The 27426-nt window shown below is 41.7% G+C and overlaps 1 protein-coding gene across 1 annotated transcript; it reads right to left on the bottom strand.

Annotated features, from left to right (window-relative positions):
* Nucleotides 1–856: 856 nt before the first annotated feature.
* On the bottom strand, nt 857–25576 carry hibadhb (3-hydroxyisobutyrate dehydrogenase b). Its single transcript, XM_061219954.1, has 8 exons — nt 25474–25576; nt 20650–20810; nt 19082–19191; nt 18372–18493; nt 8821–8954; nt 8341–8417; nt 6487–6643; nt 857–6218 (listed from the first exon to the last, which is right to left on the bottom strand). Exons 1-8 carry the CDS (start codon nt 25541–25543, stop codon nt 6060–6062), a joined length of 990 nt encoding a protein of 329 aa, XP_061075938.1. The 5' UTR covers nt 25544–25576; the 3' UTR covers nt 857–6059.
* Between the last annotated feature and the right edge of the window lie 1850 nt (nt 25577–27426).

Here is a 27426-nt window from a genome sequence, read left to right as displayed (position 1 = left end):
ATATTGTAAGTATAAATTGAGAGATTTGCAATGTTTAACTTACAAGAAAAATTACATGTCTCCTGTACAGTTAGCCTAGTTTGGGCATTAATCACAAGTATTCCTAACTATTCTAAATTATTGGATGCCCTGACACTGTGCCCATAATGAAAAACAGATGGATGTGGGTGATGTTCATCTTGGATGTAGGTCAGGTTGGTATGCTAATTGGATACATAGATTCCATTTTGCTATCAAAAGAGACCATAAAATGCCCTGCTCAAGTTCCACATGAATCATATGAGCCACAGACTGCTGCTTTTGTCTGGAGAGAGACACTGGGTGAGAAGGTGAGTGATGTATTTGTTAACAATACAGGTACAGGTTGGTTGCTCCTTCCAGCTGAAGGATACAGTCAAATATGAGCAGGAAAGAGCGTCACAGGACACTGCTTTAATAAACACACCAATGCATGAATGGAAATAGGGTTTACCAGTAATCAGAACTATATATTTTATGAATATAGCTCATTTCCATTCATTTTAATGGAGTATTTTTTATTATTTGCTATTTAATTTAAGCAATAACATAAATAGAGGCAACTCAACGTATTTAATAAAATTGAAAAGTTTGGCATGCTTTCTGACTTTGCTTGTGCTTTGCTGTGAATTACAAACAACAGCCATTTTGCTTATGACAGTAGTCAGCCAATAACTTGCAAGTGCTTTGAAAGAGACAATTTGATTGTTAATAAGCAGTATTCCAAATCTGGCTAACAGAATCCCCAAGTGGGGAAAAGACAATTGAAAAAAATAAAGACCGACTTTATGCATGGGCATATGCATGGGTATTCACCATATTGTTTGAACCAAAAAAATAAAATAAAAAAAATAATTTTATTCAACATGGCATACTGTACATTTTAAAGGCGTAACTCCTGAGCAGTGCAGACATAACATGCGAGTGAGGGAACGTTTGGTATCTTGTCTACAAACATAGCACAAAACTTCTGCTTTGGAATGCGCACATCTATATCCTAACCCACTGATGGAAAAAACATCATGCAACATTAAGGTTGTACCATATCTTGACAAACACTTTTTCCACTTATAAAAAGTCAGGCCATTGTATTACATTTTGCTCTTCATTTATATGCAAGCAAAAACATGTACCTTTACCTGCTTGACCAGTGCAGAATATAGAACTGAAGCTTTTAAGCAGACCCTTCAGATACATTAAGTCCCTTTACAAACAGTCAGATACCTTACACACATCAGTCCTTTCACATTCCTAGTTATTTTATACACACCCAATATTTTTGCTTATTGGCAATATTCAAGTCATCTCTTCAGCCCTCAGTAAGGGCTCTCAGTGTATAATGTGAACTATCATAGAGCAATCAATCTTGGCATTGACAGGCAAGGGAGACTCTAAAAGGTTCTTTAAAACAATAGCTTACTTCTGGGGATAAAATATATTTAAACTTTACTGTGTATATATTTTTTATGTTACAGCCAGTTATTGTGTCCGATTAGATATTTTATGATGAACGGCTTGCTTTACAAAGGCTAGTAGCTGCCATACAGGGATTTGTGTTCCAGTAGTCTACAAATACATGTAGACAAGACATCATTTGCTATGGTACATGCAACGCTGCACTAAGGGAAAAGGTAATAACACTATATCGCCAAATTTATGTTTATAATTGTCAGTAAATTATTTAAAATCAATGCGTTCAGATGTACAGTGTCTGGAAACATAAGTTGTCTTGGACATGCACTGCACCTCACCCTCGAATAGCCCTACAACAGCTATTGTAAAACCTGCTGGTTATCAGAAACTTCTCTAAGCATCTAAACTCGCTTTCATTGCACATTAAACTGTATGGGCCAATACAAATATACACTAAGACTGACTTACTTAAGAACAAAAAAGAAAAAGAAAATCCAGATCGTTTTCATTTTAGACGGACAGCTCGCGGTCAGGTGCTTCTATCCTCAGCTTCACCAATTGGCACAATAAGTCCGGGAGTATTGACAATGGCATGCATGGAATAAGTTTATGTTTGTTGTGTAGGCCTACCCAGTAACATTGGCATGATTCAGTAGTCCAATAAAGAAGTAATGGATATGTTGTTACCAGTTTATAAGCAATTTATGAATATAAATTAAAAGTGACTTTTGGCATACTATAATAGTCGTAGCTTATATAGAAGATGAGGCTATCATATTGGTGTGCTAAACAATTGTTCACGAATCACGATCATGGACAATTTCCATCAAAGAGAAAAAAAACGCATCTCATCCACCGGACGAAACCCAGGCTAATCATTTATATGGAAGTTATTTGGGAGCATGAAATATGAGGGGTGGAACTAACAAAAAACCATTCGATAAAATAATTTTTAACCTCCTAAAACCCGCACTTTTTTGGTATGCATTTTTAATTTCTCTTTGCTATTTGGGCTTATTGGGACCTGATAAGTATAAAAACTAAGCATCATCTTTTGACATGATGTAGTTTTTCAGAAAAATGATGTCCACATATGTGGACTCTCGGTCTTAAGAATGAAGTATTATGGTTGTACAGCCCAAAATGTGGAGTCCACGCATGTGTACGCCAGGTCTTAGGTTAAAAATGGTTAATGAGAGTGAAATTCGTTGTTAAATTATTCGAAAATTAAAGCGCAACTAAATTGATTATGAAATTGGATCAACGAACTTCTAACAATAGCCTACTTAAACAGGGCAAGTGAAAACAACACTGTGACGGCAAATATCTGCTATGCAATAACATTATCTTAAGATCTGCCAGCTGAAGGTTAGCAATCAGGAGCAGAACAATTCGATGTGAGTGGCTTTTTTTATTGACAGGCCTAAAAGGCACACTGAACAATTTAGTCGACATTTAAGACAAACTTCAAAGTAAGAAAACTGACGAGTGACACAACGGGCAAAACGTTCATTTTAACAGAAACGGTGGCACGTTGCAAACCGTGGGCGGACTGACTGACGTGGGTACGGGTTTGCCATCATGGCGTCTGAGAAGGCCATCCGGGTTTTAAAGCATAAGGCCTAAGTCATTAATGATTCGGGCAACACCCACGACACACCCGCCTAACGAGAACAAACGTACCTCAAATCCTGTTGCAAAACGTTGCACACCGTTGGGAGGAACATTTCGTTCAACCCAGAAACCGTAGCAAAACGTTTTCCAATTGAACATGTCCCCAGTTCTTGCAGTTAGCTAAAGTTAGGCAAACAAGCACATGATCAGGTTCATGGCGAGAGTAACAGAGGAAATTATAAATCTAAACCCAGAGTTCTGCCCTGAACAATGGCAAAAACCGCTTTTCAAAGAACAGACACTAGGTTCTCTTCTGTTATGCTTTTAAGTCCCATTCAAAGTTCTTGGCTGGTGCTTGCCTGCCATTGTGATGGCGGCTGGGCTTCAACCAACTACACTGAACCTGGGGTGGAATTAGCACATCTTTGTTGTGTCTCCAGAACAAAGAACTCCAAGCCTCTCCTGCGTCAGTCTAGAAGCCAGTTCAAGGAATTCCACTCCGAGTTGGGGGGTGGCGGGTTTACGGCGCCACTCTGTTAGTAAATTCTGCTCCACGTATAACAAAGCGCCACTTAAGCCTTCAGAAGTTAATGGAAATTTTATTAGTTTGTCCTAAAATCATGTGACCCTTGGACTCTCACTCTGTGACTCTTTACTGGCAACATCAGAGGTATGCCGCTTATACACATGTACTCACTCAAGACACAGGCTTCTGTGTACTATGGGTAGAACAGAGAAATTCAGTCCAAGTTGTTCTCATAGATTAGGATCAGTGACAAGTGTGCAATACGGTTATAGCGTGCACATTCATTCACATTTAAAATGCAAATCTATAGATTCTGGCTGAAAAACACTGCAACCTACAATATGCAATAGGAAGACCACTTAGGTGGGCTTTGGATTCCATTAAAAATTATCCAGCTATTATAAAAAGCTAAAGAACCATTATAGACTGGAACTCAGTCCATAAAAATATCAAGAGGTACATCAAATTACATTTGACGCTTTAGGAACACAATGAGACTTCTGTAAAAATTACATTCAGGAAAGTGGCTTAGGTTTGGTTAATATTAGGGTAAAAATTCCATTTTGTAGTGAACTTCAACTTTTATTAATGTTCTTGTAATACCATTTTCTAGCCTTCATATGGCACTTGAGGATGCGATTTTATAATGTCAACAACAACAAAAAAGGAGAACCAGGTTCCAAGTTGTCGTGGCCCAGTGGACTGTGAGCAGTCCCCCCCCCTGCAGTCTTCAGGAAATCATTCAGAGCTTTGATGTTGCACAGCTTTCACAAATACAGCGCATGTGCGAGTAGCCAGAATGAAAATGCTCAATTGCTCCACTCGGCCTGGAAAAGGGGCAGTCAGAATCATTTGTACTCTTTCCCAGGAGAAACATGAGGTCATAGCAGGTAAAGAAATATGAAGGGGCATTCAGACATGCAAGGGAAGAGGGGAAATAAATGAAAGGCAGAGAAGGAGGTGCTGAAGAGCAGCAGTGTGCAGACTGGAGCAGAGCCCCAGGCCTGGGTTTATTGGACACAGCAGTGCGATCTGGATGTTTTTACAGAAAACAGTGAGACTCCGTCAGTTCAGTAATGAGGGAGACCATCCGAGCAAGTACCGAGCAAGGCTCCGTCAAGTCAGTCCGGGAAGATGTACAGTCATGGTAGCTACAGTGAACTCCAGATTTTTTTGATTGGACTTATTTACACAACAAAAAATAATCTACATATGTACACACGTTACAATCCCGTTATAACCCCAACTCTGCAGTACCACCGCGAGTAGGACTGTAGGGTCTCTGGGGAGTCATAAAACCTGTGGTGGAGTTCCTGCAGTGGTCATCTTCAGGGAGGTGGCGGGTCCTTGAATCTGCCGCAGTGGGTCTCGCTGCCACCCAGATCCGCTGTGATCCAGCACACTCAAGCCCGCCCCTAGGGCCCACGCGTTGCCTCGGGTAACAGCCCATTTAACGGTTTCCATGGCACCGTGCGTAGAGTCAATCCCATAAACCCCAGACACAGGACAGAAAATGGCAGAGACCTCTGAGAGACCAGAGACCAGTTTAGTGAGAGGGAAAAAAAACAAAAAACAAAACAAAAAAAAAACATGGGCAGACAGACAGAGAGAGAGAAGTCTAGTGAACAGATACAACTTTAAAAAAAGCTGAAGTAAAACACATATTCCCAAGTCACCAGGAGACAACCAGACAGATACTATGCAATGATATGAAGCAACAGGCAAGTCCTGGCCTCAATAAATCTTCAGAGCTCATGAGTATCATATCGCTCAAAATGGAAATGGACGTGTGCTGGCTACAAGAGACAGGTTTAATTTAGAACATCATAAAAGCACCTGACAATTCACACATAGTGGATGTCCTTGGTTTATCACCGACTTTTCACCCCTAATTTCATTGGTGACCAAAAAAAAAAAAAAACACCAATAAAAGCTAAATAAACAAAAAAAAAACGTGAATAGAAACGGCTACACGGCCATGACCACTGCAGAGGCTGTGCATGGTAAATGTGCTCATTCTGCATCTTCACCCTTGTGAAAACTGCAGCTCCTCCCTGTTTTCAGTTCTGTGCCCCCACTGTTACTGTACTCAACCATCATCCATCAGGCTACTGAAGAGCAAGATTCAAGATTCTCAAATCAGATGAAGCTTCCTGAAACTAGGACAAAAAAAAAAAAAAAAGAAAAAAAAAAAAAAAGGATTTCTGCTTTTACAAGGCAGGATCAAACAGGTAACAGAAGATTCCACAAAGTAAATACCGAACTTGCGCAATCTTGTCAAACACCTAGTCACTCTACGTTTCCCCATCAGCCACACATATGACAAGTCCCCTGGCACACACCCTGACTGCATGCACCTCAGTTTAGCATCTGTGTGTGTGTGTACGTGTGTATGCGTGTGTGTGAGTGTGTGTATGTATGTGTATGCGCGTGTGCGTATACAGAAGTGCAGGGGCAGAGTTAAGCTAGCTGCAGGGTGTATTGACCCCTATTGTCCCTCCTCCTCTCGAAGGAACTGGAATACAGAGGAGAAGTCCTTTCCGGCATAGCCCCGCGCACACATCATTCTGTAGATCTGGTGCGCGAGAGAGCCCAGAGGGACTGGGGTCTTGGTGTTCGTCGCCGTGTTCTGTGCCAGTCCCAGATCCTGAGGAGATATACCGGTCACATATGGTACACATGCACACACATACTGTACACGCAGCACCATAAAAACACTCACCACTTAAAGGTGGTGCCAGTCTACTCAAACAACACCGGTACAATGAGAGAAGAGGAAACATTATGGGCTAAAGGCATGAGAAATTGCATCGACACAAAAAGATTTAAAAGCATCGGTGGCTAATGTTCACTTCATGGTGATGTGGGTCCACCTCAGCTGTGACTCAAACGCACACAAAGCCAGGTAGACTCACTTTGGCCATCAGCGTCGTGCCGAATCCACCCTGGTAGTTATTCCCAGACGGCACGCCCTCCATCACGCCCGGCACAGGGTTGTACGTGTCACTGGACCAGCAGCGGCCAGAGCTCATGTTCAGGATCTTAGCCAGCAGCTTGGGATCAAGCCCTAGCCTAGTCACCAACAGACAGAGAAGACAGGAAGTGACCCGCTGCTCTGCGCCCATTCATCTCGTGCTAATAGATAACACCCATACTGCTATGCATCAGGGAGGCTGTTCACCTTTGGATTCCTTTTCAAAATAAACCAACCAGGAAAGTGGTAAAACAAATCACACAGACATGATGGCTCATTTCATTGCAAACCTGCAAATACTGGATTGTTTTAATGATTTGAAGGAAACTGCAGTGAGTCTCAAAATAACTGCACAGAACTACACTGTAGTACACAGCACAATCCTGAGACCAATACACAATGAAATGAACAAAGTACAGCAGTATCACAATCTGAGGAGCAGCACATTCAACTCCACACACAGGGACAGCTGCTACATGCTCACAGAAGCTGACAGCAGGGCTTGAGCACTTGAGTACTCCCCTTCTGTTCAGCTTTAGTGCTTAGTGCAACAGCCTACGGTCTCATCTGTATCGGTGACAGCATGTCAGTTATTACTACAAGTGCTGCTGCCTCAAGAACTGAACTTTCCTGTAAACTGATGAAGGAAGAAACCCTAGGGCTCGTGGAGCCTGGCAAAATATAAATTATCTAGCATTAAAATTTCATGACCCAAAAAAATAAAATTGCAATGAATAATAACTCAGAGACCTCTTGCTGTGGTAATGGTATGGCATTGGGCAATGTGCATTTATGTCTACTTGTGCGGGACTCGCTCACAATCAGAACTAGTATTGCCAAATTCAATCTTCAGTGTAGAGGACCAATTTGCCAATCACAGGCAGTTAATCTCAGGTATAACTAACCATTACTGTAGTCCGGCGAGTGAAATAAACTGAAGACATTAAGGCATACTCCCGTACATAGTCCATTAGAGGCAGTTATTGCAGATTAAAATAGGCTTGTGGGATGTGCCTTATATGGAGCCTGTGCCATAGAAATGTCACAGTCAATCAGAGAACCCCTCCTTCTTCCTGAACCAGACAGACACGAAAGCTTAAGTATGCTATAACTCAGCTGGCCCATTCACATTCCCACCTTAGACTGCACTCAAGAATGCTCTACCTCACCAAGGGTTGCTAGGAGAACTTCTCTAGGTGATTATTACCCATATTTGTACATGCACTCTTAGCACTCAAACAAAAACAGATGGCTAGGAGGAGAAATAGGATACTGAAAATGTGAGTGAATTCAATCCAAATGCATTTGTACTTTTGTTTTAGACATAATAAGTCATTTCTTTCAATAAATTTCCCAGCATACGCTGGCCTAAGCCCCCACCAAAAGAAGCGATAGGAGACTGTGGCAAGGACACTCCCTTAATGGCACACAAAGCTTCAAAACCTTTACCTAGGTTTTACTGCAACACCTGTGAAATGCCACCTATGGTGAAAGTAGCACTAGCATGGGATGGTTTCTAAGGTTTATTTCCATGCAGCAATTTATTATTATTATTTTTTAGGCCTTTTTCAGCTTTATTGGACAGTATAGTACAGAGAGACAGGAAGAATGGGAGCGAGAGAGAGGGGAAGACATGCAACAAATTGTCGGACGGTCGGATTCGAACTGTCGACGTCGCGGCTCGCAATGAGCATGCGGTCAGTGCTCTACAGGCTGCGCCACCGAGACACCCCCATGCTGCAATTTATGAAAACAGACTTTTAGCTCAGTCTACCAGTCCCGTGGCATACTTTACCTAATCCCCAGGTTCATCGTTTCAGCAGTCCCAATCATCCCGATGGCCAGCAGCATGTTGTTACAGATCTTTGCCGACTAGACAGAGTATGGATGGAAAAATACAGATTAAATATCTGCACATATTTAAGATGAATACCGACACCTAAAAAATAAGACTTGAACCAAATAAAGATGCTGTGGCAGAACCTGAAACAAGTGGTTCATGCATGAAAACCTACCAATTTGTCTGAATTAAATGAGTTATTCAATGAAGATTGAGCCACAATTTCTCCACAGTGGTGTAAAAGACCACTGTGGAGCAATTGGACTGAATTGCACAATTAATTTAATAACCTTAATTTTAGGGTGAACCCTTGAAGCTGACAAATTATTAAAAAAAACATTTTTATAGAAATTTCCTGCAATTGTCCCCCCCCCCCTCTTATTAGTCAATTGAGAAGGCCTACTTACATGCCAAGCATGTGTAGTGTGGACTTACCTGTCCTGTTCCGACCTGGCCACAGTAAACCACGTTGGCTCCCATGCAGCTGAGGAGCTCTTTGGCTGCAGTGAACTCCTCCTCCGCCCCGCCCACCATGAAGGTGAGATTTCCCGAGCTCGCTGCTCCTACACCTGAAGACATCACACAAACAGGAGTGTGAATGGTTAGCAGGGAGGGCAGCTGACAGTGGGGTGAACACTGACATCCAAAATAAGGCTGGATATACTGTTCAGCACCATCACTATGAAAATAATCCAAATTAATCAGTGGCGCATCTAAAAATCACACACTAAACAGGGCAAATAAAAATTACATGACAATGGTTTCAAGTGCATGGATGTTTTCCATGTACAAGACATTAACAAAGTTTGATTAATATACTTGCAGCTCAGGCACAAATTGAACTTTACATATTGGAATTGGAAGATATCCAATATTTTCTTTCACTGAATATCTGAACTGGCAGAGTTCTAAACCACAAGCACAATGCTAGCATTTGCTCCCACAAAACAAACAAAAAACAATAATAATAATAATAATGATAATAATCCATCCATCCATCCATTATCTGAACCCGCTTATCCTGAACAGGGTCGCAGGGGGGCTGGAGCCTATCCCAGCATACATTGGGCGAAAGGCAGGAATACACCCTGGACGGGTCACCAGTCCATCACAGCGCACACACACACTCATACCTACGGGCAATTTAGACTCTCCAATCAGCCTAACATGCGAACATGCATGTCTTTGGACTGTGGGAGGAAACCCACGCAGACACGGGGAGAACATGCAAACTCCGCACAGAGAGGCCCCGGCCGACGGGGATTCAAACCCAGGACCTCCTTGCTGTGAGGCGGCAGTGCTACCCACTGCACCATCCGTGCCGCCCCAATAATAATAATAATAATAATAATAATAATAATAATAATAATAATGAGCACAGTGCTCCCTGGAAATAGCTCACCGAAGCTCAGAAATATTAGCAAAACTAGTACTAAAAAGCCAAGCCAGCCCATTACATCTCACAGGAGTCCCACAGGGCTCTGTACTGGGGCCTCTGCAGTTTTCCCTTTACAGAAAATCTTTTGGCTGAGGAATTGCATTGTTAAAACTTTTCTGGTCTTTCCTGCCCACTGCCACACAGGTAAATTAGAAAATATCTGCCTGCCTGGCTGACATCTCATCATGGATGGTCAGACAGCTCAACCTTAGCAAGACAGAGCTGCTCTCACAGAGCCTCCATACCACAAGAACTCCGTCACCACTGATGGTGCTACAGTGGCAGCCTCCCGCTCTGCTAGGAACCTGGACGACCTGCTGGATTTCAAAGAGCAAATTTCAGTAACATAACAGTCCAGCAGAGTCTTTCGGTATAACATCAGGAGCATTCGACCATACCAGACTGCATACTCAACGCAGCTACTCATCCAGGCTATGATAATCTCCCAACTAGATGTACGTGGTGGCCCCACTCGTCTTCAAACTTCGTAAGTTCACATATCACGCTCCTGCTAAAGTCACTCCACTGGCTACCAGTTGCTCTCAGGATCAGATTCAAAGTTCTGACTCTAGCCTAAGCTGCACCCAACAACACAGCCCCTCCCTACCAACAGGACATAATTCAAACCTACACACCAGCTTGCCCAATCATATGTGAATCTTACCTTATCCAACCTGATCTGTTTGTTCGATGACCTTGATATGCACATTTTTGTACGTTGCTTTGGATAAAAGGGGCGGCATTTAGGGGCGGCCTGTAGCGTAGTGGTTAAGGTAAATGACTGGGACACCCAAGGTCGGTGGTTCTAATCCCGGTGTAGCCACAATAAGATCCGGACAGCCGCTGGGCCCTTGAGCAAGGCCCTTAACTCTGCATTGCTCCAGGGGAGGATTGTCTCCAGCTTAGTCTAATCAACTGTACCTCGCTCTGGATAAGAGCGTCTGCCAAATGCCAATAATGTAATGTAAGAGCATTTGCTAAATAAAATGTTATGTCATGAAAGGTGAGGATTCAAAATAAACTCGCTGTACAATGTGTATATATCCACCTAAAGGCAGCCCCTAATAGTCATAAACTAGCAAGAGCAGAAATATCAGCCCACACAGTTCCAGTTAACACAATAAAAGCCCACGCGAAACCACCATCAATTGGCAAGCATATTATATAGTCACTCATTTCCTATGCCAAAGGAAAGTCTATGAACAATCCCACAAAACCTTCAACTTCGACTTAACACTCACTTCTCATTTCAAAAACCTGAAGCTGACTTGGAAACGCTTCAATCTTAGACCGTTTAAAAAAAATTAACACTTTGAATGTGCACAGAAACATCCATGAGAAACAGAAGCCCCAACTCAGCTGAATTTCAAATTCAAGTTTTTGTTTACAGCAACACCAATGGTCATATTATAAGTGGTGGTTAAGCATCATTTCATAGGAGGTGGACTACATTTAAATCTATATTTGTATATACAGTGCAGTCTATAAGTCTTTGGACAGTGGTACAATTTGTTATTTTGGCTTGAGCACATTTAAATTTGAACAGATGAATATGAGATTAAAGTGCAGAGTCACCTTTAATTTGAGGTCATTTGCATGGGTTGGGTTAACCATGTAGGACTCCCTTTTTTTATACATAGTCCCCCATCTTAGGGAAGCAAGAGTAGTTGGCTTCTCATCCGTTTCTAATTAGTTTGGTGTATTCACTTCCGGAGTGCAGGTATAAGAAAGCTTTCCAAATCCAGTCTTGGCTCAATCTTTTGATTGCCTTTGGAATCAGTTATTGGTGTTTGTCAAGGACGAGCATTGTGCCAATGAAAGTCAAGGAAGCCATTGTGAGGCTCAGAAATGAGGAGGGGAAGGGAAAAAACAAAACAAAAACAAACAGTCAGTCAGACATAGGCCAAACAATAGGCTCACTGAACCAAACGGTTTGACACATCATTAAGAAAGAGCACTGTTGTATGGGATCATTGCCTTGCTGTGGGATGAAGCACCATCCAATGAGGCATTGATTGAACTTCAGTCAAACAGAATGCATTCTGCTGCTGCTAGCAGTTACATTATCTGCAGCCATCTGCTACATTATCAATGAAGACAAGTGAGCCAGCACCTGTGGCAGATGTATGCCCCTGCCACCATGTTTCACGGACCGCAAAACCTTTTTCCAGAAGTCTGTAGGGTCTTTTAGGTACTTCTTAGCAAACGCATGCCTCCTGAAGAGTGTTTCTGATCTGTTGGACAGGTGGTTTTATTCATTATGGTCAGAGTTTGTCGGTCATCAACAGTAGAGGCATTTTCCTTGGCCTACCAGCCCCTTCGCAACTACGGAGCTCACCAGTGCTGTCCTTCTTAATGATGTTCCAAACAGTTTATTTTAGTAAGCCTATTGTTTGGCCCATGTCTCAGCCCGTTTTTTATTTTTTATTTTCTCTCAGCCTCATAATAGCTTCTTTGACTGTCATTGGCACAACTCTGGTCCATATGTTGACAAACACTAATGTGTTCCATGTTCAAATGTGTCTTTGGTCTGGAACATGCCATTAAAAACAAATCTCTTCACTCGTAATTACCTGTTCAAATGGACAGGGCTTAGCCCAGAAAGAGACAGGCAGACAAGAAAGAGAGGTTAAAACAATGCACATAGTTGAGTGGTCCAGCAAATTATTAAGTCACCTAATTAAGAAATAAAAGTATAGCTGCGATTATCAGTATGGCATAAGCATGTTTGAAATAGAAAGCATGAAAGAGCTGGCTGAGGGTGTCGCTAATGGGAACTGTGGTAAATGGCCTTTTCCAGACACAATGGGACAATAACATGGGTATGGTCAGCCCCCAGTCTCCCACAGAGAAATAGCCTACTTGTTTACAAGGAGCCTCAATTGTGGTTATGAGTTAGAAATATGTCAAAATGAGGGATTTTCTCAAAGAAATAAAGAGCAAAACAACCTTCAACTAACATAAAAGGTTAACCAAGTTGGACATAAAAATACCCATTTCAATATTTTGCATGCCAAAACTACCCAAAATGTCTTATTAAAAAAAGCACTTCATCTCCTGGCCAAAAATAATGTGTGCTCTTCCAGCACAGCCACTCTACACAGGAACAGTGTCATTGGACAGATTATCAAAATCAAAAGCTCCACTTCAGTTCAGCCTATAAGAGAAAAATACTCACAGGATAACTTCCACTGCTGCAAGACCCCACACTGATGCATCTGCAGCAGAGTGCAAAGATGCCACTTATTCCCCCCAGATGGAATACATTCCAGTTTGTCCAAATACATTTTAACAAGGGGGGCATGGGGAAAAGGCAGGGCACTACTTTGCGGGTGGTACAGCACACCCATACACAAGAATATACCGATATCAGTGAAGACCAACCTAAAAAGGCCCGACACACCAATCCAGTTGCCCTACACAGGGCTCAATTTCCATTTCTTGACAACAAATTGTCATTTTTCAGAGTACAAGATGGGCCAACCACAAATGGTTCTCAAGTTGCAACCTCCTGCCAATTGGCTCAGTTTAAATGTTAGTTGCCAACATCAAACCAAAAATTATACAAGCAGAAATAGTTTTGTTTACAACTTACTTGCATATGCAAGATCAGGCCAGTGGCCAAATACAGACGAGCAGAAGAGCACCATAAACTTTGTGGTGCAGATTTATTCTTCACAACACATGGACAAATTGACAAGATAAACGTAGTTAAAAGCTTTTATTCATTTTATTCTCATGCCACTATGAGGCCTTTATGATGGTTAATGACAGCCCAGTGAGCAGAGCAGCAGGAGGACAGAGATAGGCGCGCCCACACACAGGCAGTTATCTGTAGTGTACGGACGTGACGTTAAGTGGACCTGGCTCAGAGACAGGCGGCTTGTTAAGATGAAAGCCAAGAGGAAGGCAGCCAGAGTTTGTCACGGCAGCACGCAGCTGAATTTACCTACATAAGGAGAATAAGGGAATGGCAGGAGGCGAGGTCAGGGGCAGACTGACAGACTGAAGCCCAGTGGGAGTGGACCCCACACCAAAACCGATGCACACGACGGCACGATCGGAGCCAAGAGCCAAGTCCACAGCTGCCGGGACAGCTTTCATTTGGAGACACGGCCAGACACCAGCTCCCTCAACACAAGCTTTCTTATGCAAATTCAACTCGCTCAAATGTGCCCCGTCACTGCCGGTCAACTGCACCTCACGCACCAACTGGCTGTCAACCACTTTTTCTGCATCAACACTGCCACCAGCCCAACTGCGTAACGTTTCCAGAGGAAGCACCACCCCCCCCTCCTGTGCCCATCCTGCCCAGCGACGGGGACATCTCACGGACTGCATGACAGGACTCACAGTTCCGGCAGGACACCCACACAATGGAGGAGTTCGCTAAAACCACAGCCACTCACAGAAATCCACACACACGGAGCTACACAATTAGCTGCATTGCTCCATGAAATGGAGGATTCCAGATTGAAGGGAAAACAAAAGTGGGAGAAGAAAAAAAACGGTCCAACACGATTAAAATTTTTTCTAAATAAAATCATCATAGGGTACGTTTTTAAGGGACTGCCAAGTCTGCAACAACAATGTAGTACATACACGGCCATTAAGAAACATGCAGAAGTAGAAGCCTGCAATTCAGCCCCCCACATTCCCTTGCTTGCAATTGTTTCCGTGCCTTACTAACACACAGCATTTTTGGCATCAGCTCGTTATTCCACACCTAAAAACAAAAGAGAGGTTCTCAGTATGCATGTGTATGACAGAGCTTTGGAGAACAGAAACAAGGGAGAAGTGCATACAGGCCAAAGGCTCACCATTTACTGAATTTACATTTTCCCCATACTGGTAACTTTCAGACTTTATAGCTGTATTCATTTATGTATTGCTATTCTCTCAATCCGCACTTGCTATGTTGTACAACTCACAAAATCAGACAAAAAGACTGCAACACAGAGATGGTTTACAAAGAAACATGGCATACTGGCCAGCACGTCAGTGACCACATGGACCCAAAAACAAGAACCCACTGGAAAATGCCACAACACATTTAAAGCGCGAGAGTTAGTAATTGTAGCAATGAGGAATGCGGCATAATTACCGTTAGCTAATGGCCGCCCGCTTGTTAGCCCCTCTATTTTTACTCCGACGCGCCACCACCCTGCCGCGACGTCAGACTGGGTTTGTTGTGGGTGCCGTTGCATGAGGACACGTTTAATGGTACAGACACAGGGTTTTATGAATAATGCGTAAGAGAACTACTGCGCTAGACAGCCAGGCAGTGAGAGAGCGCCTTCACTTTTTATTATCACTTGATGCAGAAGCTCGGAGCAGAACACAGCTGCTTTGACAGGATCTGCCAAACCTCACTGACGCACTCGAGGTGGGAGATTCGATAAAATTAGCTGCTAGAATGAATCAAATACAGTCGTTTACACTTAAGGAAACCAGGGGATAACATACTAATTATGAAGAAACATAGGGAAACGTTGCAGGCAGTGCAAAACATGACGTGCCACAAATGAAAAATATTCACTTTGAGACAAAGCTTTGCAGATTGACAGAAACTAGAGGATAGGAAAACAAGCAACTAAAACTGCGAAATTAATAAGTGAAATATAGAACAGAAGCGGTCAGTAGCATACATGCATACTTAACTGTACACCTTTTCTGAGGATTACAGATTGACTCATATTCTCAGTGCAATAGTCACTTGACCAGATGTTATGAAAACACATCAACAAATGGGAATACTACAAATAAATAAATAAAACTGAATAATGTTCAATATTATCCGACATGATATTGGTATATGGCATTTTGATGAGGCAGAGTATTGATTAATTATTGAGCATGAATATAATTTCATAAAAATATAATCTCAAAGAATTTAAGATTAAAAGAAGACCTTATAGTCCTGGCTGACTGTAACATTGACTGTTCCTGGACAATTCACGGATGGTGTGTTGCCCTGCAGGAGAGTCCACAGTAACCCCAGACATGAAGCCCATCCGTGCACTAGAGCCTTAACAGGATGAGCCACTCAGCAGCCCGCCATGCCGTACCTTTCAAATAGTGCAGTGAAGACCTTATAAATGTGACAACTCAGTCTACCATTAATCAAATCATACCTCCCAAAGCAATAGCACTAGGAGAAATGCACAGTTAGGATACGATTACTCAGAACTATGCTTTGAAAGTTCAGGTGACCACAAGCTCAGATGATGTAGATTAAACTAAGGCAACCTTGAATTGTTGGATCAAGTAAGCTGGAGGAATCAGGAAGACAAACAGAAAGTGGTCTCCACATGCAGATACCTGACTGTGCAGAGAAAATCACCATAAACTGGGAGTGTGTGTGTGCTTAAGATTACAAGATGAAAAGGAGACAAAGGACTGCTCTGTAGGTCATGAGTAAGCCCTTGACCTCAGCTCCTGACCTCAGTTACTAAAGTACAAGTCCATTAGAGAGCCACACAAGTCTGCTGCGTGTGTGCGTGTTTGTGTGTGGCCTCCTGTGCTGAGATCTCTTTTCTTACAACTCCACATTTGGTTACAGCGCCACCTGCTGGTTTATAAAGACATTGACAAGTGTCCCATTCTCATATTTACAATGCATAGCTAATAATGATAGAGTTCAGATCTAAAAGGGATTCGTGCCACACCAGGTTATATATGGATCTCACACCAGGGCTTTCATCCTCTATCCCTGGAGAATGAACCGCATGCAGTCTATCCATTCTGTAGTTTCAAACAGGGTCATTAGTCATTTTTCAGCACACCTGAATGGGACACATCCAGCCACCCTAGTGGAGATGGGACAGGTGCTAAGAATAACAACAGTGGAGACGCCTGCCAGACTTCGTCAGCACCCAATGGGGACATACGGAGTCAGTTAACCGGCTCCCCACTAGAACAGAGTTAAGAGGATTTAAAGATTTGGGACTCAACTGTGCCATCTCCGCTGGCCTGAGACAAGACAGCCATATAACCCACCTCCGTCACACACACACACACACACACACACACACACACACACACACACGGGGGTGGGTTATTAAGTAGTTCTGCTAAAGGAGTTTTATGGCTACCCCCCACCTACTGACCCCCTCCTTGCCAAGTTCAATGCGCGCTGGCAGACCGCTTTAATCCCGCCGCAGACACAGCTCGGCACCTCACCCGAGATGGGAAGCAAACGAGTCCATCATTATCAATCTTCAGGACTGGCTCATAAAGCAGGGCTTTACTTCAGCTCAATGAGCGCTGGAAGGCTGGGTCACAGACATCAGATCCTACTGGCTGTGGAACAGACGCCGGTCAGTAAACAGTGTCAGAGGGCGCTCGGGTGTGTGTGTGTGTGTGTGTGTGTCTGAGAGGGGGAGAGAGAGGAATGCCAGAGCGACCGCATGCATAATCAGAACTCCCTGCTTGCTGGAATTCGGTGTGTGTGCTGCCTGTGTAGTGTGTAGTGTGCACTAGTGTCCCAGTGCACAGACGCTCAGACCCATCTCTATGATCCAGGGTGGGCTGATGGACAGTTATACTGCAATGTCTGTCGCTCAAGGCAAAGCTCATCCTCCCACGGGCAAAGTCAACTTTGGTGTCGTAAAGACTCAAAGGGTTGTAAAGAGGGAGGAGTACCTCTATCTCCATTAAGGGCAGTGGGACAGGATGCAGCCTTACGCCTCCTTATTCACATGAAAGCAGCGCTACGCGATACACAGTTACTGACATCACAGCCTGCGGGCCTGTGCACCATCACAGTGATGTCAGTGGAGCCAGTCACACACACACACCACAACACACCACCACACACCACCACACACCACAGGGGCATGCTAGAGGGACTGGATCAACAGATCCTCCAACAATCCTTGCAGATAACTACCCACTGATGTCACAAAGTAACAATTCTTGTGTAATAGTCCTGCTCCAATGGAAAAACAGGTCACACTTGAGAGCTTAAAACAGGGCATGTAATAAACTTCTCTCCAACCAAGTTTACTGGTTTAAATGAGGACAATCTTGTTCTCAAGCAAACTAAACGTGCAGAGTAATGAGTCAGTAGCTTAATTTGGAAGTCAAACTAATGTACTTCCTTGATAAAGGTGGTGGCAGAACCATAATCTTTTTCAGTTGTCAGGAAAGGGAAGGTACTGACACACAGTAAGGGACTTCTGGGTGAGAAAAGCAGATCAGTTGCTGAGCTCACTGGACCAAACAACTGAACGTAATATGGGCACAAATTCTGATGTTTTTCTCATTTCTCCATGTGGAATGGCCACTTGCAATTACAGGCCCATCTCATCCCATCTCAAACAGAGTGTAGAATGCAGCTGTCACTTCTCTGCAGTCTACCAGCCAAAGTGTGCAGTAAGTGGCATAAACCCAACACAACAGCAAACTTAAAAAGAAAATAACAAAATAAAATACCTTGTCTTTGGATGGTTGGCCATTGAACCTACCTTTTCATAGGAATGGAGGGGTCAAGAGGAAAGAAAACGGCACACTGCCACAATGCTGCGATAGCTACTGCAGCCCTTACCTCCAGACACGGGAGCGTCCATGAACACAGCTCCCATTTTCTCTGCGGCGGCTGCCATCTCCTTAGAAACGGACGGATCGATGGTGCTGGAGTCAATGAGGAGAGAGCCTTTCTTCACCTTCCTGTAGGTGAGGAGAAACATTAATGTACAAAACCAAAGGAAAACCAGTCTCACCCTGCTACAGACTTCTTCATTGCCTTGTAGATGCAATTCTTCCATACAAGCCAACACAAAACAAATCATATCTGATAGTGACAACTTGACCAGGTTTGGCACATGGAGCTGCAAAGCCATAAGAGATAGTATAATATTTAGCAGAAATCACAAACACTAAAGCCACAAATTAACTACTGTTATTTCCATCCCAAGTTCTCTGGCCACAATAAATTTGAGTCCAATAATAATGCAAAAATAGCATTATCTTGTGATCCATATAAATTGAGGATTGATTAAATTTAAGCAAAGACATGCAAACCTTTATCATTTCTCTTCTTCCCCTATATAAAAAAACAAACAAACAAAAAAAACAACAACATTTAAATTAAATCTGATTTAACGCAGTAAAAAGCAAGGTGACTGCATAGCAGTGAGAAAAAAAGACATGGCAACAGCCAGGGCAGTGTGGAAGATGGCCTAACCAAGTGAAAATCACCCCCTGGGTGTGGAAGTCGTACAAGACGGGGTGACTGAACCGAACAGAGATACTCACTTTAGAATCCCGTTGGGTCCTGTATATACATCCACCACGTTGGGACTGGATGGCAGCATGGTGATGATACGGTCCGCCTTGTCTGCCACATCTGCTGGACTGTCCAGAATCTGCGTACCCAACCAATCGTATCGTGTTATACAGGTTTGCAGAAGGTACACTTTGTAACGGCAAAAACTGCAGATAATGGCAACATCTGACACGTAAACAAGTCACCCTCAAAAACTGTGAATAAGTATAAACTGTGAATGCTAAGCAACACCAAATTTCAAATCATAAAAGTAGAGATTCCGTTTCCAAAATCAAACCCCTATGTGGAGGGGAAACTAAAACACTTCCTAATGCAGTTAACAGGGCCGTGGCACTATGATCAGGAATCATTTTAAGAAGACAGTTGGGGGTGTAGCATTTCTACACAATTCCATCTTAATCCACCAGAATGTTGCAAATGTTCAGTGGACAATGCCTGGGTGCCTCAGAGAAGTTTCTGAAAGCCGTTATATCCCCTCCCCTCTGGAATCTAATTGGACACTGCTCCTGACATACCACCAACCACAAGGCCCCATCTCAGCAACTCAATGAACAACAAACCATAAGACCCTTTGATATTGCATATACAGCCCTCATCCTCCTCAAGCCAAAGTTAATGCCAAATGTATTGCTACATTTGAAAGGATGGGGGGGGGGGGGGGGGGGGGGGGGTAAGTCAACCATCAGGTCTATGGAGACAGGTCTCTTATATACCAGAGCAAAATAAAGGCTAACAAATAAAACGGACCTCAAACTTAGACATGCTAAAAGGCATGAAACCAGTATCAAACTGAAATTGTATTCTTGCATTTGGTTAAGGATTATTACTGTAATCAAACTTCTATCATAGTCAGACCCTTTTTGGAGTAATTGCACAATTGCCTTCTCAGCCGTTTCAGATCTTGCGACTAGGAATTACAGACACTGACATTCCTTGTTTTCTTTGGGGTTTTCCTCTTTTATTGTTTTGGTTTTGGCACTTGCTGCTGTGACGTCAGGCAGCTGGACACACCACTGCTCCACATTTGCTTATCCAAACAAACCATCATTAAGAAGAAAGAGAGCACTGGTAAACTGGTGAAATTGCAAAGAGGCTGGTATTCCAACATCTGGATGCTAATACCCTCAAATTAAAGGTGACAGTCTGTATCTCATACTCATCATTTCAAATCCAAAGTGCTGGAGTACACTCCTGCTCTTGAATTAAATATATTTTAACATTAAACATTAGTAGCTGTACTAAACATTACAGCAGCATTGAAAACGGTTAGCTATATATCCAAAAAATAAAAAAAAATAAAAAAATACATACATACATAAAAAGTCTTCAGAGTATTTTACATTTAAATTACACCATATTTGTATTAATTTAAGTTTATATGCATGAAACTGAATATTTAGTCACTGGATTAATAACAATCCATCATGAAAAAGGAGACTGTCAGGGCTAGAAGTTCTAGAGTCCTACTGCAAAGCACAGTGTAATCACCGTGTTCAGTGGGGCAGATGCAAGTTTGGGGTTCAGCTGCTTGACATACCTGAGCACCCAGCTCCTGCAGCTCTTTACAGGACTCGGGGAACACGTCAGTGGCGATGATTGGGTAGCCATGCTTCAGCAGGTTCTTGGCCATGGGGTTCCCCATGTTTCCCAATCCAACAAACCCCACCTGTGTCTTGGAGGCCATAGACCTGGAGGAGACTGGGACAAGAGAAAAGTGACCCTTTAAAACACAGTACGCAAGTATTTATATACACAAAATTACACACATGGATACAGAAAAACACCTGTACATAGCCTGCACAGAAACTATTTCCACAATGATACAATAGAACGCAAAAAAAGAAGGGTTCAACCAGCTACATGGAGAAAGATTTAGCATCAGTATAATTGGTTATTTCAGAAAGCAGGGTTACTAGGTTAGCTGGATAACTGCACAGAATAAAACTTCTGGGTTTTACTCTGTGCAGTTACCTAGCCAGCTCAGTAATGTCTGTGGAACAAGCCCCTGGAACCACTGCTGGGAACTTCTGAAGAACATTTCAGTGCTGCCAGACCAGACCAACAAATATGAGTATCTGCACACGACAACAATGCAGAACATATATGATGAGGGGGAACATTCAAGCAATACAGTTTGACAGTTTTTCCATTTAAAAATAAATAAGCATTACATCCAGTTCACCCCCTGAAATTCAGAACATTGGCATATGCGGAGCAGAAGCCCTGCAGGGAAAGCTGCATGAAACCAGAAAGGCAAACATACTTTCCACACAAACACCTCCAGCTGGAGAAACACCCCAGCCAGGATTCACTTCAGGCAGGCACAGAACGAGGACAGCCTGAGGTCAGCCAGCGGTCACCTTACACAACTGATATGGCATTACAATGATCCAAATGTTCTGCGTACATGTTTTCAAAGATGTTTGCCAATTTGTTTATCCTGAAAACTCTCATTGATAATTCTTAAACAAATTAATGAGGTTCTGAACTATCCTTAAATGCTATTTATATTAAAATGGCAGTAGCATTAATTACTTAATCTGCATTAAACTAGATGCAGTGTGCTAGTTACAGTACCATATGTACAGTGCCAGGAAAATGTTATTGGCCCCTTCCTGGTTTCCTCTTTTATTGCATAGTTGTCGCACTGAATGGTTTCAAATTTTTTGGACAAAATGTAAGATTTGACAAAGGGAACCAGTGTACACTGGTTCCACCATATTTAGCAGCAATAGCTGTAATCAAACACTTCCTTTAATTTGATATCAATCTTTCACACTATTGCGATTTAGCCCATTTTCTTTGCAGAACTGATTTTCAGACAAATCCATAGGTTTGGCATGCCATAATCAAAGGAAATTTAAAGAGTTGAAATTGATTAGTCTGGAAAGGGTAACAAAGCCATTTCTAAGACTCTGAGGATACACAGAACCACAGTGAAATTAATCATCTCCGAATAGAGAACAATTGGAACAGTGAAGAATCTTCCCAGGAGTGGCCAGCCTGGCAAAATTCCTCCAGTGTTCATGACTCTACAATGAGAGAGACTTGGCAAAGAAGGAAGGTGAAAACCACTGCTAACCAAGAGAAGCATCAATGTTTCATCTCTTTCAGGGTGTTCTATGGGCAGAGGAGTCAAATGTGTAACCTTTTGAATGATACAGGTGTTGTGTAATGCAAATGCAGCATTGCACAGTAAGAGCATCATACCAAACGTCGAACATGGTGACGGTAGGGAGACAGTGTACGGATGTTTTGCTGCCTCGGGACCTGGACAACTTGCCATGAATTCTGCCATGAATTCTGCTCGGTAGCAGAAAATTCTCAAGATGAATATCTGGTCATCTGTCCATGAGCTAAAGCTGAAGTGTAACTGGTTTAAGGAGCTAGCCAATGATCCAAAAGACAAAAGCAAGTCTACTTGGCTGGAAATAAGAAAAAGAAAGAAAAAGAAAGATTTGTAGTGGCCTAATCAAAGTCCTGACTTGAATCCAATAGAGATGATGTGGCAGGACCTGAAAAGAACAGCTTGAAAACCTACCAATTTGACTTTATAAAAGCTGAAGAGTGGGTTAAAATTCCTCAACAGCAATGTGAAAAACTGACATCAAATTATTAGAAGTGTTTGGTTGCAATCATTACTGCTCAAGAGGGTGAAACCAGTTAAGTTTGAGTGTTTGATAACTTTTTACCATTAAACAAATGAAACTATTTAAAAAAAAATAGGTTTTGTGTTTACCCAAGTTCCCTTTGTACAATACTACTACATTTTGTCTAAAGATCTGAAACCATTGAGTAAAAAAAAAAAAAAAAAAAAAAAAAAACCTATAATAGAGGAAAGGGGGCAAATACTTACTCACAGTACTGCACATACAACATATAATTCTAAGCACAATCAGTGGTGCCCATACGCTGGTCTGGGGGCCCCTTGTGCATGTTGGTTTTCATTCCACAATTGCAATCACAGACTTTTAACAAGCTGTAGTTTTTCTTAATTAAGTGCTTTTCATATTAAGAGGGATAGTTTGCAACAGGCGTCTAAATGGTGAAAGTGTGGATACCTGGCCACTAAAACAAACCACCAGGAAAATGAAGAATTCAAAGAAAAAGTTTGTCAAAACACAAGTTTCTGGATAAAATAATGAAATTAGGTTGTTGAACATGTGTATAAATTAAGAACTGACTGATTAACCTCAGTCTTTCATTTGATCAAAAAAAAAGAAGTTATCAGTGAGTATGCAATTGTTGGCAATATAGCACAGAAAGCAAAATATGAACATGGGAATGCAAAGCCATTTCTGACAATGTGGTGTAAGAGGGTAAATAATCCCTCTAAACATGAAAAGCATCCAATTAAGAAAAATGAACAACTTGTTAAAATTCCAGGATTCTGATTGTGGTAGGACATTTGGAATGAAATTCAACATACACAGGTAACCCCCAGGACCAAGCTTAGGAGCCAGGGTGCTAGGTAGTGTTCACAAGATAAAGAGAAGAATAATGCAAACAAAGCAACAAACTAATCACCATCAGAAAAGGCATCACAACATCACAAAGAGCTAGAGAGGAGGAGGCAGTGCCAGCTCAGTGCCCATCTATGAGAACTACAAAATTATGCAGAGGAAGTATTCTGCTGTGAAAGGAAATCTATTTTCCTTTCCCTACCTTGTGACAAATGACTTTTACTATATTTATATAATCAATGAAATACAAAATAGGGAAACTAATAATTTATATGACCAACATACTACACAGTGCTTTCTCGTCCATAGTCATGAAACAGGTTTAACAAATTAATTGGGTCTGCAACCCAGGTCCCAGAGAGCCACAGGCTCTGCTGGTTTTCATTGTTACTTTGCACTTAATCAATTACTACAGTTGCTTGCACAGTTAGTTCACTTCACCTGGTTACTTTGGTCTGAATTGGCTGCTGAGGCAAAAACAAAAACCAAAGAGCTTGCAGCTTTCCAGGACCAGGTTTGCAGATCCCTGACTTGGGCTCATGAATTAATGAATGCCATCAGACATTAAATTTTATACTGTCAATCTTTCAGGATCATTGCTCTTCTAAACTTCAATGGCCTCATGGCATGCATCTCCAACAGACTTCAATCAAACTACAAGCCTGCAACTGGCAGGATGACATTTCCATCTTCCTTATGCTCCACAATCTTTGACAGAACCCAATAATCATATGTTTGTTTGGGTAGCTGCAGTGAATTATAGGAAATATATACCTATATGGAGTTGGCATTTGTGCAGATCCCTCCCTAGAGAGGAACTGGGGATGGTGGACAACTATGTAATGTGCTTGGCTTATTAAGGGATTGGACTTGCTCCTGAAATGGTGACAGAGTACATCTGGGAGATTCCTCCAAGTTTGCAGTGGAGACACAGCCTCCAATATGAGAGAGAGTTTCATTCAAATAGGACACTTGATTTCAACTGTTGAAAACTAGAGGCTTGTAACACTGGCCAAACCCCTGAAGGTCCCTTGGCTGCTAATTCTACAAACTACATATAGCTTGATAGTGTGATCCACTTCGCCAATCGCCTTATACAAAGGCAAGGAGTAAACATGGAAGATTGATAAGATTGCAGAAATGTTTCAGTTAAATGCAGTTAAGTGATATGCCGAATCTCTTGAGTGTAAGCATATCCGGGTTTAAGGCTGATCTTTTCCCACATGTTAATACATTGTACGGAAATAACTAGAATCTCTTCAGGTAATATTTACTCCCCAAACTGTGTTCAACAGCGAACTGTGGAAATAGTTAAATATTAAAATAACAGAAGTGACTTGGCAGCAACCTCTTGCAGAAACAATTTGAGGCAAGTCTAGAAGCTTCAAATTTGCGAAATTTCGCAAGGACAAGCATGTTCTCCAATTAACTAACTAAGAAAGCTAGCAAATAAACGTGGGACTAGCTAGCTGGATAAATAAATGCTCAAAGCATGATTCTATGTGGGTCGTAAACTTGAAATCAATTTGGCTTTCAAGAGATTGGCCACATGACAATTAACTAGCATGGTAGTTAATGGAACGGCAATTTAAACATGCAAAAGCTGATCGATAAACGAGCACGACCAGTTCACCCATGCACTAAAGTTAATTCAGTCACTAGACAGTAAGCTATCCGGGTAGCTATAAAAAAACAGTACGTCTTTCAAGTTGGCTGAACTAGCTGGCCAGCTAGCTATCTGCAAATGTCTCGACAGTCCTAGCTCGCTAGCAAGCTTGCTAACTTGTTAGTTGTTGCCCTTTTGATATTCTACACCAAGAAAGTATATCAGTGACATAATTCAAGACAGCAGGACTGTCATAAAGCAATAATTCGATAATAAAATTAAAAGACATTACCCAGCGCCAAGTCGACATTCTTATTCCACCTTTTCAATAAGTTTCGAGACCCTCTGAATAAGGCGGCCATGCTTTTCTTCTCTTGACCTCAGCTTTACAGTAGAGCAGGTTGTAAATGATGCGCTTTTCGTCCATTCAGCAATAGCTGCGCGACCTCACATCCAATGAGAAACCACAAGGAGGCGGGATATCCTTTTAGTTCCCTCTGTTTTGTCATATGTGGCGTGTAGCACCCTCTGAACTTGTATTCCTGAAGCTGGCTGGGTGTTGTGAAGGACATTTATTGACGCAAGTCCTTGATCAAAATCATTTCACGGCAGTTACAATGCATAACTCAGATAATTGAATTAGTTAGGAAAGGTGCATATCGTTCAAATAAAATAATAACAATAATAATTATTATTATAATTATAATGATAAAAGTAATATAATTATATAGTAGTTATATATTAGTGAAATGATTTAATAATGTATAGCAAAACTACAGAAATGTGACATTCAGATGCGACAGCCAACATTTTGAATAAACAAATATTACATAGGTTCAATTTTTATTGCCAATAGTTTGGATTGATTACAGCTTTGCTTGTTGTCTGTTTGCCTACAACAGCCTTTCTACCGTCGTGGTTAAGCTACATACTGGGAGCCGCACAGCTGTTTGGCCCTTGAGCAAGGCCCTTAACCCCACATTGTTCCAAGGGGGATTGTCTCCTACTTTGTCTAATCAACAGTAAGTTGCTTTGGATAACAGTGTCAGCCAAATGAAATGACATGGCTTGTAATGTGAGATTTTGTTTTTACAATTGGGTGAATATGTGTGATGATGAAAGTATTTGTATTTCTTTATAAATGTATTGCATAATTGATACATTACATAATTAAAGGCCAGAAGCATCTTCTGCAGTCCACAGCTAGGGCTGGCAAACCAGCAATACAGTGCATCACTCTGTGACTGAATGTATTATCAGAGCCATTCCACAAAATAAGCTCGAATTTTGGTATTTGGAATTTTGCATTCTGGAGTTGAATGGCCATAAAATCCATTTAATGCCAATGTTACTCTATTGCAGTTTCCATTCTACTGTCTCCCAATATGTTCTGTTCAACTTCATGATTAAACAGACAACACTAAGCACAGACTAATGTACACCAACATACTGAAGTTGGATATCTGTATTCACTCCAGCAGGAAAGACTAGGCATAAAAAAGCAAAGAAACAACATTTATTAATTCCACCAGTAATCATGACAGATAATGGTCTTGACAAGGTTCCCACTCAATAATTTTTTTTGTTAACTCAATGTTTTTTTTAATATAAATGTATTTATCTTAAAATGTAAAGGATTATTGGTGCAACCTTGAGCTCTTGGTGTGTTTTTGTGAAGTACAATATTGTCTGTAAAGCAAATGCTTGACTACAATGACATACAGTGCCCTCCATAATGTTTGGGACAAAGAGCCATCATTCATTTATTTATTTGACAAAAATTATAACCACTGTGCTTCTGCCAGATATGCAGTAGATATGAAAATAATAGATTTTCCGGTTGAACTAAATGGAAAAAATATTGAGGAGAAACAATTATTTTCATATCTACTGCATATCTGGCAGAAGCATGGTGGTTTCAGCCTCATTTGATACTGTACCTTGGACCATTGATGACTTAAAGCCATTTAGCCAAAAAATATGTTCCATACTGCACCAGCATAATTTAATCCCACCCCCCATTCCCATAGAAATCCATTCAAATGCAAAGAGTTTTAGAATTGCTTTGAGGACAACTGGAAAATAAGATATCCAGACTCTGTTGATGTTGAAAGGTTACAGACATCAGGAAGTCATGGCATGCAAATGATATGCAACAAAATACTAAACATGACATTGTTGTGTTCCAAACATTATGATGCCCTGAAATGGGGGGATTGCTGCAATTTCTACATTGTGAATCCAA

The sequence above is a fragment of the Conger conger genome, chromosome 1, assembly GCF_963514075.1.
Source record: "Conger conger chromosome 1, fConCon1.1, whole genome shotgun sequence".
NCBI lineage: Eukaryota > Metazoa > Chordata > Actinopteri > Anguilliformes > Congridae > Conger > Conger conger.
The sequence above is the reverse complement of the archived record's forward strand: the minus strand, read 5'-3'. Positions and strand labels throughout refer to the sequence as shown.